Here is a 13,042-nt window from a genome sequence, read left to right on the forward strand (position 1 = left end):
TTATTTGAAGCTCCTACCAACTAAGATGTTTCAGCATAAGTTAAGCAGCATCTTTGTACAGGGTAGAAATTTGTGACATTGGGTTGATTAAAAGGCCCCCTCCTGAGATACACCATTCTGGTGGATGGATTGACTGTGTCCCTTCATCACAGGGTGATCTGCTGGTCTCTTGGGAATTGGCTCTGAATTATTTTTTTCAGTGCAGATTAGCTGTTGGAAACTGAACCAAGCTACATTTTTCTTCTTAAATGTGAATGCATCTTGATTAGATTAATATGACATTATACTAACTTCTTTTCTATTGTGGCTGAGTAACGAATGAAAACTCAGTATTTTATTTAAGTTGTTAAATATATTCCATTTGAATAAGGGCTACCAAGTAGATTTTGTTGAGTGAACGATAACTGCCTGCGGGAAGTCACCAGCTGAAAATACAGCTTCAGATGAAGAAATAACATCACCGCCTTCTGAATCTATCATTACTGACTTCAGTTTCGCGAATAAATGTAGACATAAGGAGCATTCTTTTAGATCAATTTTCAAAGAGCTGGAACATCTCATAAACTCTGTTATTTGTTCAATGTAGTTTTCTGTATGTTTTCTTAGCAGTTCAGTTGTTTGTAGCTGCCTGAAGTTGTATTTTATTTATTATTTTTGTTGCCTTATGAATTGGAAAATTAATATATACCAGAAGGCATCAGTAAAAAATAGGAAGGTAAAGAATTGTCTTCAGTACTTACGACTTTTGTAAAATTTTATACCCGATTCTGTCCAAATCAGTTGTTATTTCTTCCCTTTCAGAACGAAGGGAGACAGGAAAAATTCCAGCTGTAGCTGCAATAAAGGAAATTTAGAGATTTTTCTAACTGCAAATAAGGATAGCACAGTTGCAGGAGGTGTTTTAGGTGGGCAGTGAGGATTGAACTGTCCAGGAAGAAGCTTGTTCATATGGGAAAATTTAGGTGTGGAATTGCTGCTCTGTGTGAAATGGAGTGTGTAATGTTACTCCTTGGTAGTGGCTGCATTAAATGCATATAAATTTGCATTTCTTTTAGATTAGTGTCTACATAAAAACCCATCTATAGAAGTATAATTGTATGCTAATAGTTTTACTGGTCAATTCCCTTTAAACTGGTGTTCCCCAAAATGTTTGATATTGATCCAGTGTCTTTAGTAGCATTCAGTGATAGTGAATGGTATTGATATGGGTGGTTATTAAGGGTACTGTGTCGTGATTCAGTTTTTCAGGATTTCTTTAATACTTGTTTTAAGCTGACTTTCTCTGGGATGGAGGAGAATTCTATGCTTTATACAATCTGAGGAGGATTCAGTGTGGAATGTCTACTGTCATTGTACTTTGGTATTTTGTTTTTTAAATATAATATTGTAACTTTTTTCTACATCACTCAGAAATTCTTGTTTAGGGGGAAACAAAGCCCTAGACTCTTTCTAGCTCTGCGGACCTTCACTTGACTCATGTACATGTTTTGTTTAATAACAGAATAGTACCACTAAAGAAGAGCAAAATAAATCTCATACACAAATAAAACTGAATGCCACTAAGTTATGGGAGCACACAAAGTGCCTGGGTAGTTGTTTATGTAAAAATCTAACTTTTATAACTAAGTTTCTTTCAGCTCTGGAAAGCGGCTGCCAAACACATTTCCCTGAAACATGTTTGTGCCGTTAGCTCTCACCACCAAAAAATGTGGTAAAATCAGCTTAATGGTATACTCTTCATTTTGTAACAAATAGTTTGTGTTTATGTTAGGTCACAGAGCAAAATAAAGGTAAAGCTGATGTAAAATGAATGGAAAATAAATTTGATCTCTGACACTTCATTTTTAATAGGTGAAGAAGCTGATTTTTATGCAAGTTCTGTAAGCAACATGATTGCAGAGTCCTCCTTGTGTTTAGAGAGCAAGGAGGGAATGTAATCCATAGCTTTACAACTGTGAGCACCAGCACCTGCTGATAACAAATGCTTCTGTTTGCATATTTTCATGTCCTGACACTAAGATGACATTGCTGTTTCTGGTTGTTAGGTGGGTGTTCCATTAGAGAAGGGGTGCAGCCCTGCCATGGATGTGCTGCCAAAATGCCATGCAAATAGTGAAAATGAAAATAGATGAAAAAATTCTGGTGAATAGTGCACTGCTCCCGCTTCTCTCCAAATGGTACGTTTCTGCTAGTGGGCAAACACCTTCCATACTTGAAGAGCTAGAGGAGTGCTTTGGTCCTGTGCGTAATACTTGTATCTTGACAGCAAAATGATTGTTCAGACCTACTAAAGGTGTTGTTTTAAATCTGTATTAAATTGTTGTATACATCTAAAAGATATATAGAAATTAAGTAGTAAGTAGCATAAAACAGACTCGTCACGCCCTCCCCTCCCCCCTCCCCCGGCAATCATTTGGCATTAGAAGCAATCTACTCCACCCGCCAAATTTCTCTTTTCAGTTTAGTGCTGTCTTGATAGTAAAAGAAGAGAGGATCTTGCAGAAGGAAAAGATACAATTTTCTGAATAGGCAATTTTGTGTTCAGACCTTTTAGAGATATAAAAACAGAGTGGGATTTAAAAGTCTTAAGTTCATTTTGCAGCTTTGTAGTATAATCCCGCCTAGATGCACATCTGATTTGTGGATCCAGATCTGCAGAAGTTCTGTGGCTAAACCAAGTTTGTCTGATTTCAGTGTGAGTTAGGCACAAAGATACCTTTATGAATGTGGTCTGCTCTCTTGTTTCATCGTCTCTCCTGCAAAGTGGAAGTAATAATGCAGTCTGACTCCATAAAGCCATATGAGAAACATTAATTGGGAGCAGCTGTCTCCACTGGTGACAAAGGCCATAAAAATATTTGTAGATATATATATAGAGAGCAACAGATTGTTGCTGTTCCATATGCTGGACCAAATGGCTTTTAAAATCTGAGTGTTCCTTTGGCAGCCCACTTTGCCTATGAGCTAGTTTTGCGTTAAATACCCAGTGTATTTCACAGGACAGCTTAATCTAAAATAATATTCAATAAATTTTCCCTGCAGAATGGCAAAGAGAGTTTGGTCATTCATTCGTTTGCATGTCTTACAGACAGGCTCTTCACTCTGGGAGTGAAGGCAACCGTGTTTTGGCCTCACCACAAGCACCATAGGAGGAAGAATGGTGGAGGAAAGATGTGTGTCCCAACCTCAGTACTCCAAACTGAATCTGTTAATCTGCCTGATTTGGACCGAAGACTTTAACCAGGAACTTAATGCACCCAACCTAATACATTTTAAAGAGAGCAACATGGCATTTAGAAAGACAATTTATAGAACTAAAATGACTGCCTGCTAAGTTTTATATTCAGAGCAAGTCTCGTTATGAGGCACAAAAGCAGATGAAAATACCTTTACTAGTGTTGCATTCAGAATGTCTGCATTTATGTTGCACATGCCACCTTTGTTTGACCTCTGTGCATGTGCATTGCTATGCAGCCCTTAATTACATGACAACAGATTAGTTTTTCCATTGAACTGCTGCTTTCTTCAGTCCAGAGGATGAGCAGCACTTGCTTAATGAGTCCCTATTCAGTATTTAATTTTAGTTGCATTGTTCAGTGTATGACCATTGCTTTATTTACTGCATGCTATTCAAACCCTGCTGAGGCCATAATTATTCATTTCCCTGCATTTTTTTTTCCTCTGAGACACCCATCGTTATAGTATCTGAATGTCCATTAACTTCAGTTTAGTTTCGCAAGTCCCTGGGGTTAGACAAAGAGATATCTGTCCTCCCATTTTGCAGGTGGATTATCGAGGCAGAGGACAGTTCAGGCTAGAAGACACCCAGGCTGTGCTTTCACATTTGAGTAAAAGCAGCATAACTGCAAGCAGCAGTGTATACCTCCTTGCTGTTGATCCCTCTATCTGCTTTTCCCCGATACTTAGGCAGCTACATGGTGGAGCAGATCACTGATGTGACTACAAAATAATCCCACAAAAACAGAAAGAAAACCAGTTTTTTATTGGACTGCCTCTTTCAATGGAAATGTGTCATTGTGACACTGGCTAAATTAATTTGTGAAATCATGCTATCATTCGACCACACACTTGGTTTGACATACTTTAGGATCGATCCTTTGGTGCTGAGAACAAAGTGACTTAAATGTTTCTGCTGGCTTCACACCTGGATGGTATTGGGAGAAATAAGTCACAGGAAAGCATGTAGATGCACTATCCAAAGATCATTCCTTTTCTTTTTCCTTTTTTAATATTCTTTTCTGCTTATGGTTATTTACCGTAGCTACATTTTTAGTTTTTGTCACAATTGAAAAAGGATTCTACAGGCAATAATCAGTATCCTTTATTAAACAGACCTGCAGAAGTAACAGTAATTCCACCATCTCCTAAGTCAGATGGGTAAGTTGATGAATTTTTTAGTGTGTTTTTAACGTATTGTGGTGTTATAGGTCATTGCCTAGGTTTGAAAAAGCAGATGGAAAACACAAGTCCCACCATATAGCGCACGCCCCCCCCCCATTGTGCAGCATAACGCAGGACGATGACCATGCATATCCACTGCACAACACTTTTCCCTTGAGTAAACAGAGTAAGTGGCACAAATAATAGGTTACAAATCTCCATGTGTCCAGCTCATGGAAAGGACAGGACATTTTGCCAAGGCCTTGCAGAGAGATTTTTTCCCAGGAGAGCAATGAGGTTCAGCAAACCAAAGTGCCATGGTACGCTATAGAGGAGCATCCAGTGACTCTCTTTCCCACTCCACTCAATTGTCCCAGCCTGTTCCCCTCCTTGAGTGAGTTTATATGGTTTCCACTGCCTTGGTTTCTCAGCTCACTTCTGCTCCTTGTCAGACTTATTGGTTTTACCTCCAGTGTTTCTTCTCAGTTTTTCATTCCAGCTCGATATGTTTTCTCCACCCATTCAGACTCCTCATCAGATCTGCCTATTTTTCCAAGTATTGGGATGAATGACAGTGCATCATCCGCTGTGCTGTTTCACAGCTTGCTGTAGCCTCGACCAGGCAGGAAGTAAGGCTGCTGGAAAAGTCCTGCTGGGTTGACATGTTCCCTTTGGAGGTTGTCAGGAAATCCCAACTCTTCGGCTCCCTGGGGTCTGAATTAGTGCAGCCTGGGGGATTTACTGGTTTATTATTTAGTCAAGCTACATTGGATTTTCAGAGGAAAAGGAACAAATGCACACCTTGTACAAACTCTTCCACTCATAGATAAAGATTTAAGTTTAAGAAAAGGTTAATGGAACTACTTAATGGAATGAACTGTAATGCATCAAATGATAATTACTACAAGCCTGTGATATTGACATATGTTTGGAAGTCTCTAAGTCTGTGTGCCACTGGTAAGACTATAGGTCTTTAAGGGAAAAAAATCTATGAACACTGAACAATTTTTTCCTTGGACTCACACTATGATTATTGTAGGAATAATTGAAATCAAAGCTCGTAGCGGTGTGTGCATCTAAGATCTGAATTTCAGTTTAAATGAACAGTGGGGTTTTCTCTTTTTGGAAATGTTTCAAATAATGCTTAGTATAGCACTGGAATGGTTTATGCGTTGTAGGCTTTGGAGTATGATTCACTGCTAGGATTACAACCATAGCACTGTCCACACCATTCATTTTGAAATGAGGGAGGAACTCGGTATCTCACAGGATCAGATGTGATTATTTGGATGGTTTTCATATCCCTATAATGCCTAATGCCACCTGGCAGAGATTTTTTACTTTGACATATATTGTAGAATAGAAAAAGCTGTTTCTGCTGCTGTTAACAGTCAGCTGTTGGGTGTTTTAACTCTGCTGTTCCCTTGATTCTAAGAAAGGAAACTTTTACTTAAGCAAAACATGGCCTTTTCCTGTCAGCAGCTGGGAGAATGAGGATTAAGTTCTCTAAACAAAGCTCAGCACCCTTGTCAGGTCTCACTTTTCAGAAGATCTCTGAAGCCATAATAATCAAAAGGCGGGTCTCGGGCAAAGCATTCCCTCAAGAACACCTGTGTGTGCTTTCTGAAGGCCAAACTGAACGTAGTGTCCTTGCAGTGTATTGCACTCCAGCAGCGCGTCCGAGGCTGCCTCTTTGGACATTTCCCCTGAAACTCAGTAGACACAGACTGTAAAGAAATTCACAACATCTGTGAAGTTATGAGCATTTGGTATCTTTTTCCTTAAATCTCCTTAAAAGAGACATGAAGGAACTCTGAAACAGCATTTTCCCTCCTTTTTTTGAAACGTTCTTTTGCCTGTTAGGGATCTAAGCTGTCTGTAGAGCGTTTTGTTGATGAAGAAATGGTATCGCCTGGCAGCTTCAGTCAAGCAGAGCTGACTAATTTTGCCATGTTTTCCATCTTCTTTTTCATGGATGGCCCCTGATGGTTTGCCTATTTATTATCTTCTTTCACTATATGTTTAAAATGTATTGCTTTCCAGCTTCTGTAAAGTAACAGTTCAGTTGCATGTGCGTATGTAGTAGTGCTGTGGTAAATGCAAAGTTCTCCAGCACTGCATAAAGAACAAACTTTGACAAGTAATATTTTACTGCTCTGACAACCAAAATCTCAACTGGCAGAAGTTACCATTCACAAGAAGGTGCACAGGCTGAATGTGGGAAAACACAGTAAATTCTGTTGTTTGTTACAACTTCAGTTTGTCTCATTTGAAAAGCCAAGGGAATTTATAAACTAAGTAGCTTTGTATTTCAAAATATTGATTAGTCTTTTGGAAATATAAAAATTATGTAGGTAAAACCGATCATCTTCTGCGGGAAACAGCATTAAATGACCAAAGGTTTGGAGAAAAATGTAATCTGTATTATTTTACTTGAAAAAGATGTTTTCTTGCCTTTATTACTAATAATTGTAGAGTACATTAGGAAAGAGAGTCGTGAAGCAGTTTTTAATGTTGCTTTGTTCCTCTGAAATTAAGCTATTATGACCAAAAAAACATACTGCAGAGTCCAATGCAATATGTAATAAAAATATGTTTTAATTTAGCCTAGGGCTTGCTGCAAATTATGAATCTCCAGAGTTAAGAAGGAGCAAAATACTGTAGTCTCATTATTTCCAAAGCTTCAATGTTTCTTCAAAACAGTTTCCCCATAAGTTCTTTAGCGTTTCTTCAGCTACTGCTTTTTCTCCCCTTTTTGTCATCTCTCTTATGATAAAAATCTGGATTTAAGACTGTCACCAAGATTAATACTATAACTAATCCAACCTCTATTCATATTCTAATGTGAATACAATATATGGAACAATATTTTTGGATTCTTGGAATACCAATAATGGAATTATCTTGATTTTCTTGATAAAAGCTCAGTGGAAAATGAATCTTTCAGCTTGTTAGGCAACTAATGGTAATACAGAGAGTTACCATAATACGTGTTTTATGAGCATTATGTTGAAACATTTTGTTAGACTATCAATGTTATGAAATGAAAAAGTGAAAATACATTAAAACTATCCTGATGTTTTAAAAACTGGAGGCTTGGATTCAATTTTTGAATGAGTCAAATTCGCATTTGGGGGTAAATTTGTACAGAATGACAAAAATAAAGCCTGCAAGGAAGTTTGAGTTGTCTAGGCTACCCTTCCACCTGAAGGTACGTATAACTGTACCTAAGCCATTTCTGACAACTATTTGTCTAGTAGTTTATTATACCTTTGGGAAGAAAGGTTTATTCTTGTACCTCTGTAGACCATCTGTTCCCATTTGTAGTCACACTTTTGAAGAAAACTTGATTTTCTGAATGTCTGAGAACTTGGTGTTAATTTCAGCCTTTATTTCCCATCCTATGCAAATACATACAGAGCTAAAGTACATTTCATCTCTCTTTGTAGAGAACTTTAACGTTTTTCACACGTTCGTGTGCTTTGGTCACAACGCTGCCCAAAGCACAGCGCTGCTCTTCAAGAGGCTTCCCAGCCCTCAGCTGAAGGCTTGTTTCTCCTTTCTTACGCAGAGTAGTCAATGGATATTTCTTATATGGTAACTGGTTTCTCATAAGTGCATACCCTGATGGTTTGCATTAAGTCACTGACCCACTGTCCGACGCTGCAGGTCATTGACTAGACAGTTGTTTTCCATGTTGTATTTGTGTGGCAGATTATGACTGTCCATTATTTGGACTTGTCCTTACTAAAATTATGTTGTGTCAGAAATACCTCATGGATTTGTCATTGGTGCACAGTGTTCCTGTTGTTAATAACTGTTACTGTTTTTACAGATGAAGTGGTTTGGTGTCAGAATATAATATTTTCTGGGGCGACACTTGAAAGTACATCAAACCCGTCAAAGTAAAAATTACCGTCACTAATATCAAGTAACTAAGTAATAGCAATAGTTACTTTATATTGTGTGTAATTATTATAAGTCGTGCACTCATATGGTTTGAGAACAAGTAGCCTGGAGATCCGAAAGGATGCACTGCCCATGCACAGCTCCTCTCAAATGTGTGTGAAGGAGGGTGACGAAATCAGGCAAGAACAGCGTAGGCAGAAGCAACGGGCATTCAGAAAATACGAACTTGCAGTGAGAGAGAAGTGGTTCTGATAATGCTGTAGCTGATTATCCTGAGCTATTAAAATGTTTCTGGTAGCACGGTCCTACTCAGGGATAAAACCACTTATATTCCTCTTATTTTTCCACTCCCAAGGTGATAAAGCTCTTGTGAATTTCTCACTGAATGGAACAGCATTTTATGTTTTCTTTTTTTATTTGTTTTTGATCTTTGAAAGGACGTAAAATAATTTTCAGTTGCCTTAGCAGTTCTGTCACAGGTGATATAGCATTGGAAACATGAACCTTCAGTCCTGGAACGTACTATTAGATATGGCCATTTGAGTGTGTCTTTGTTACTAAATGGTTATGCAGAGTTTTGTATTTGAATGAATGCATGCATGCATACACACAGAGTAAAAAGCCATGTATGTAGTGCAGAGCTGATCTAAGATGTTATTAGCAGTATAGGCATGATGGGCCATTGTATCCTCAGTGCTGGCGGGGGGGGGAGCTGGAGCTGCCAGGTGAGAGTGGGGATGGGAGACTGGGGAGAAACCATCCTGTTGTTTGTGATGCTAGGGAATGGGAAGAGTTTTTATGAGGGGCTGCAGACGCTACTGCTCTTAGACATAGTGCTGCTGCCACATACCCATTGTGCTCAGGGAGGTACTCCCCCACCAGCACAGAAGGAAGCTGCTTTTTCACAGGTTGTGGAGGGAAGTCAGTGCCGTGGCTACTTCCTGTCATCTGCAATTTCACATGTCAATATTCTTGCTAACCTTTTCAAGTAATACCAAGAATATGTGATTGATGTCTGAAACAACACATTTGTTCCTAGCAGCAAAGGCTAGACCCAGAGTAAGGTACTGCGAAGCTCTGTTTCCACCAGACAACGATCCATACTGAAGCTTATTAAAGTCATGTGTTCAATTTTTTCATAATTGCCCCCATTCAAACCATGGCAGGCAGCCAATAAAGCACTAAGTGGAAGTTTCTGTCGGTCCACCTGTCTTTCTGTAGCTAACAAAGTGTGCCGGTTTTTGTCTTGTAGACGTTACACAATTCATTGTCAGAGGAACTTGTTATATATAGACTGAAAATAAATTAGTTCAAGACAAGGCCAAAGCCATTTGACTATACCTCTTTGTATAGCAATTCATGTATTTATTATACAGAGTGACACATTAATACTTTGTTTGGGTGGAGAGCTTATATTTAAAAAGAACAGACAATTCTGGTTCTTGGCTGTATTCATCTGTTAAATATCCTAATTAAAAAGGATGACATCCTGAGGAGCACGGGTTTTTGCAGTGGCACCCACCATAGTCCAGATTCGATGGGCTCAGCTGCTTTCATTCATCAATTAGTTCAAAGCTCTTCCTCTGCAAGGGTTGCTGTGTTTTCAGGTCCTTGTACCCTGCTAAAGCCCAATTTACAACTGAGGTTTCCCCTTGCTGTTCTTCAAAACACAGGAGGACATCAGCGATTGCCTCACGTTAGCCTGCTTGGAAAAGTGGGAAACTAGTTTTACAGACTTCTAGGAAATAAAAGAGTTCAAGTTTACCACTGCTAATCTCTATGAGCAATAGGTATGCAGTTTATCAAACCTGTAATTAATTCACAGTTGGAAGTGCCTCCAGCATCAGAAACTTGACTCCAGGAGAAGCCACACTGGCAAAGCAAAGAAAAAAAAAATAATCTCCTGTTTTCTATCAGAGCAATTAATCTTGAAAATTTTCTTTGCCTGTGAGGAGATTGGCAAAGACAGCTGTTGCTTCATCCTGGAAACTGGCCCAAAAAAGGTCTGCAAAAAAAGGTCTTGCAGTGATTTTATTTTAAGTAGTAAGTTTAGCAGCAGGATTCTGAATTTTCCTTTATATCTGATGTAAAATTCAAGTCATGTGCTGGGGCATATTCATAGAAGGAAATGAGCAAGCCAGCAACTTTGCTTACGGGCCACTTGCAGTGAAACACTTCTTGATGAGCTAAGATAATTCTTCAGTTGAGTGATCTCAGAGTAAGACTGATACCTTAATTTTGGTGATAACCAAACCGTCAGTACATGATTTCCTTGTCAAGCCAGTTTGTGAGCAGTAAAGTATGATGTCCGGTCAGGACTGATCTCAGTTGGATCAACTGTAGGCAGCCCCGATTGCTGTTACAAAGATCCTCTCACTTTTATAAGCTCTTCTCCTAGAAGGCTTTTTCTGATTAATTTTCTGTGTTCATCTTCCATAGAAGGACTTTGTTAACAGAAGATTGTCCCTAGACAATCGTGCTGCTCTTTTAGACTCTTCGGCAAAATTCTTTTTTTTAATAATTCAGATACAAGGATGCAATTCACCTTCCGTTATGGATTACTAGCTCTTTTTGTTGTTGTTATTGAGGAACTTAGGAAAGGCAAGAGAGGAAAGGAAAGAATTGACATGTGTCAGGTGTCTGGGTGCTTGTCTCTTGGCTAATAGATTTTCTGATTCTAGGTGTTTCTACAGGCTGGATTAAATTCTATGACCTGTTTTTCCAGGGTGAACATAAGCATGATTCAGACAATGTTAGACCTAGTCAGGATTAGCTCCTTTTTTTTTTTTTTAAATTTTGCTTGGAAGGATGACTGAGGTAAATGTTCACTGTTCACTAAATGAGGCAAAACACTGCAGGGTAAACTTACACAGTTCGATCCAGCCACTTTTCTGAGCAAAGCAGAAATTTGTCTTTTACTCAGATGTGCCACGTTCTTGTAGTCTACAGAAGAGAATGAGATCTAATCTCCCATCTCTGCCCATGCAAAGACATTCATACTCCCTTGGAAGATCTAGGACTCAATATACACTCATTAATTGCTTTGGCAAATTGGAGAAAACCTCCTAATATCTTGATGATCTGTTAAATAGTTTGAAGACTCTTCTAAACACACTTATTAAACATTAAGATCTCTTCAGTCTATTCAGGAACGGGAGAATGGTCTTCTCACCAAAGCACTGTAAAAGGCTTAGCAGTGTATCTAATTCTAACTGAACAAGGATTATTTATCTAGGGTTTTTCACAGAGCTGTACTATTGGGTTCTTTCGCCATAATAATGCTTGCTAAGATGGCTGTGTTGTTTTATGCCTCCTGAAGGAAATGCCAGAGCTTTGAGTTTCATTTTCAGCACCTCCCGTAATACATCTCACTGTTTCTGTACACGTAGCGTGTCTGTTTGTACATGTGTCCATCAGCATCTATTCAGTGTATGGGAACTGACACTGGACTTTTGACTTGAAGGCTGCGCTTCTGTCAGCGAGTAGGAGCCTAGGATGAGAACTGGAGCCTCATTTTAAAAGATAAGCTAGAGACATGCATGACAATTTAAAGCTTAACTGGTTAGACTTGTAAGTTTCTCACTCAAAATTATATTTTTTTAAGCGTTTTTTTAAATCATAAAAAAAATGCATTTATCCCAGCAAAGAACAGCATTCTATCCTCATAGAAAAGTAATCCCAGTGTATTATGAGAAACAAAAAGCTGGGTTTTGACTGAGCGGATTTCAGCTCTCCGTAGTCCATCTCTTCCTTCTGTTAAAGAATAAAGGTGAACTTGTGGGCGACAGAAAGTTGGTTAACAGAGAAGGAATTCAAATAGATGTTTTGCCTCTGATCTGTAGAGCATGACAGTAAATCCCACTGCCAAACACTTGAAACTAACCCACAAAATGAAAAATCAGAGCCATTCTTTTCTGCTACTTCAGTGCTGTTTTTCACACAGTTGGCAACAAGATGTTGAAGTACAGAGAAAATTATTTTTTGAACAAGAAACACTTCTGGGGTGAGCGAGTCCCATTTATAATGCTGTTACAGTGAGCATTATATTTACGAATGCCCGTTTTCAGATTATAACTCATTGAAAGATATATTAATGAGGGTTAACATCCAAGCTGGTGAATGGAGAGTTGTTCTTTGTAGGTGGTTTTTGGCAACGTTTAACTCTCAATTCTGCGAAGATTTGCTTCAGTCTTCTCATATTATTCTGTGGGGAACAACATTCATACAGTCTTATCCTAGCAGGACTTAGTAATGCAAAATACAGATCTCTTCAGAGAATAAAAACCCTTGCATAATTTTGCCCCGTTTTCAGGGCCAAGCATTTAAGAAAAATAATCTATTAAACTGTTCAAAGTAAACCTATAAATTCCCTTAAGTTTCCTTGCAGCACTAGTCACTGCAGTCAGTACCCATTATTTAAGATTTGCTCCATTGACTTTACATGTACTCTGTCTAAATATTTTTTCTGTATTAACAGCAGAATATCCCACAGAAAGTGGTGTAAGACTGACATTTTAAACAGTAAATGCTGAAAAATAGAAATGAATGCTAGACATCTAATACATTTTAATCTTGAAAAGGTACTTAATACTCTGAAAATGTTAATGGAAAGTTTATTTCTATTGGCTTAAATAATGAACCTACCAGGTGGGCTGAAAGCAGAGGAGACGGAAAAGGAGTGATGAGCGGTTGTTAGCAGTGGTGTGCTATGTGAAGCATGCTGAAGTTACCC

The 13,042-nt window shown here is 38.5% G+C and overlaps 1 protein-coding gene across 4 annotated transcripts in view; it reads left to right on the forward strand.

Moving 5' to 3' along the window:
* BMPR1B (bone morphogenetic protein receptor type 1B) overlaps window positions 1–13,042 on the forward strand; it is a 158,243-nt gene that overhangs the window by 83,585 nt on the left and 61,616 nt on the right. The window contains exon 1 of one of the 4 annotated variants that reach the window (XM_054066078.1): window positions 4,357–4,398. The exons of 2 other annotated variants lie outside the window; for them this stretch is intronic. In XM_054066078.1, the coding sequence (XP_053922053.1) occupies window positions 4,395–4,398 (4 nt within the window). In that variant the 5' untranslated portion in view covers window positions 4,357–4,394. Of the gene's footprint in view, window positions 1–4,356; window positions 4,399–13,042 lie in introns of those variants that run through there. One more of the 4 variants, XM_009562756.2, reaches the window with a different exon arrangement.

The sequence above is a fragment of the Cuculus canorus genome, chromosome 4, assembly GCF_017976375.1.
Source record: "Cuculus canorus isolate bCucCan1 chromosome 4, bCucCan1.pri, whole genome shotgun sequence".
In the NCBI taxonomy this organism is placed as follows: domain Eukaryota; kingdom Metazoa; phylum Chordata; class Aves; order Cuculiformes; family Cuculidae; genus Cuculus; species Cuculus canorus.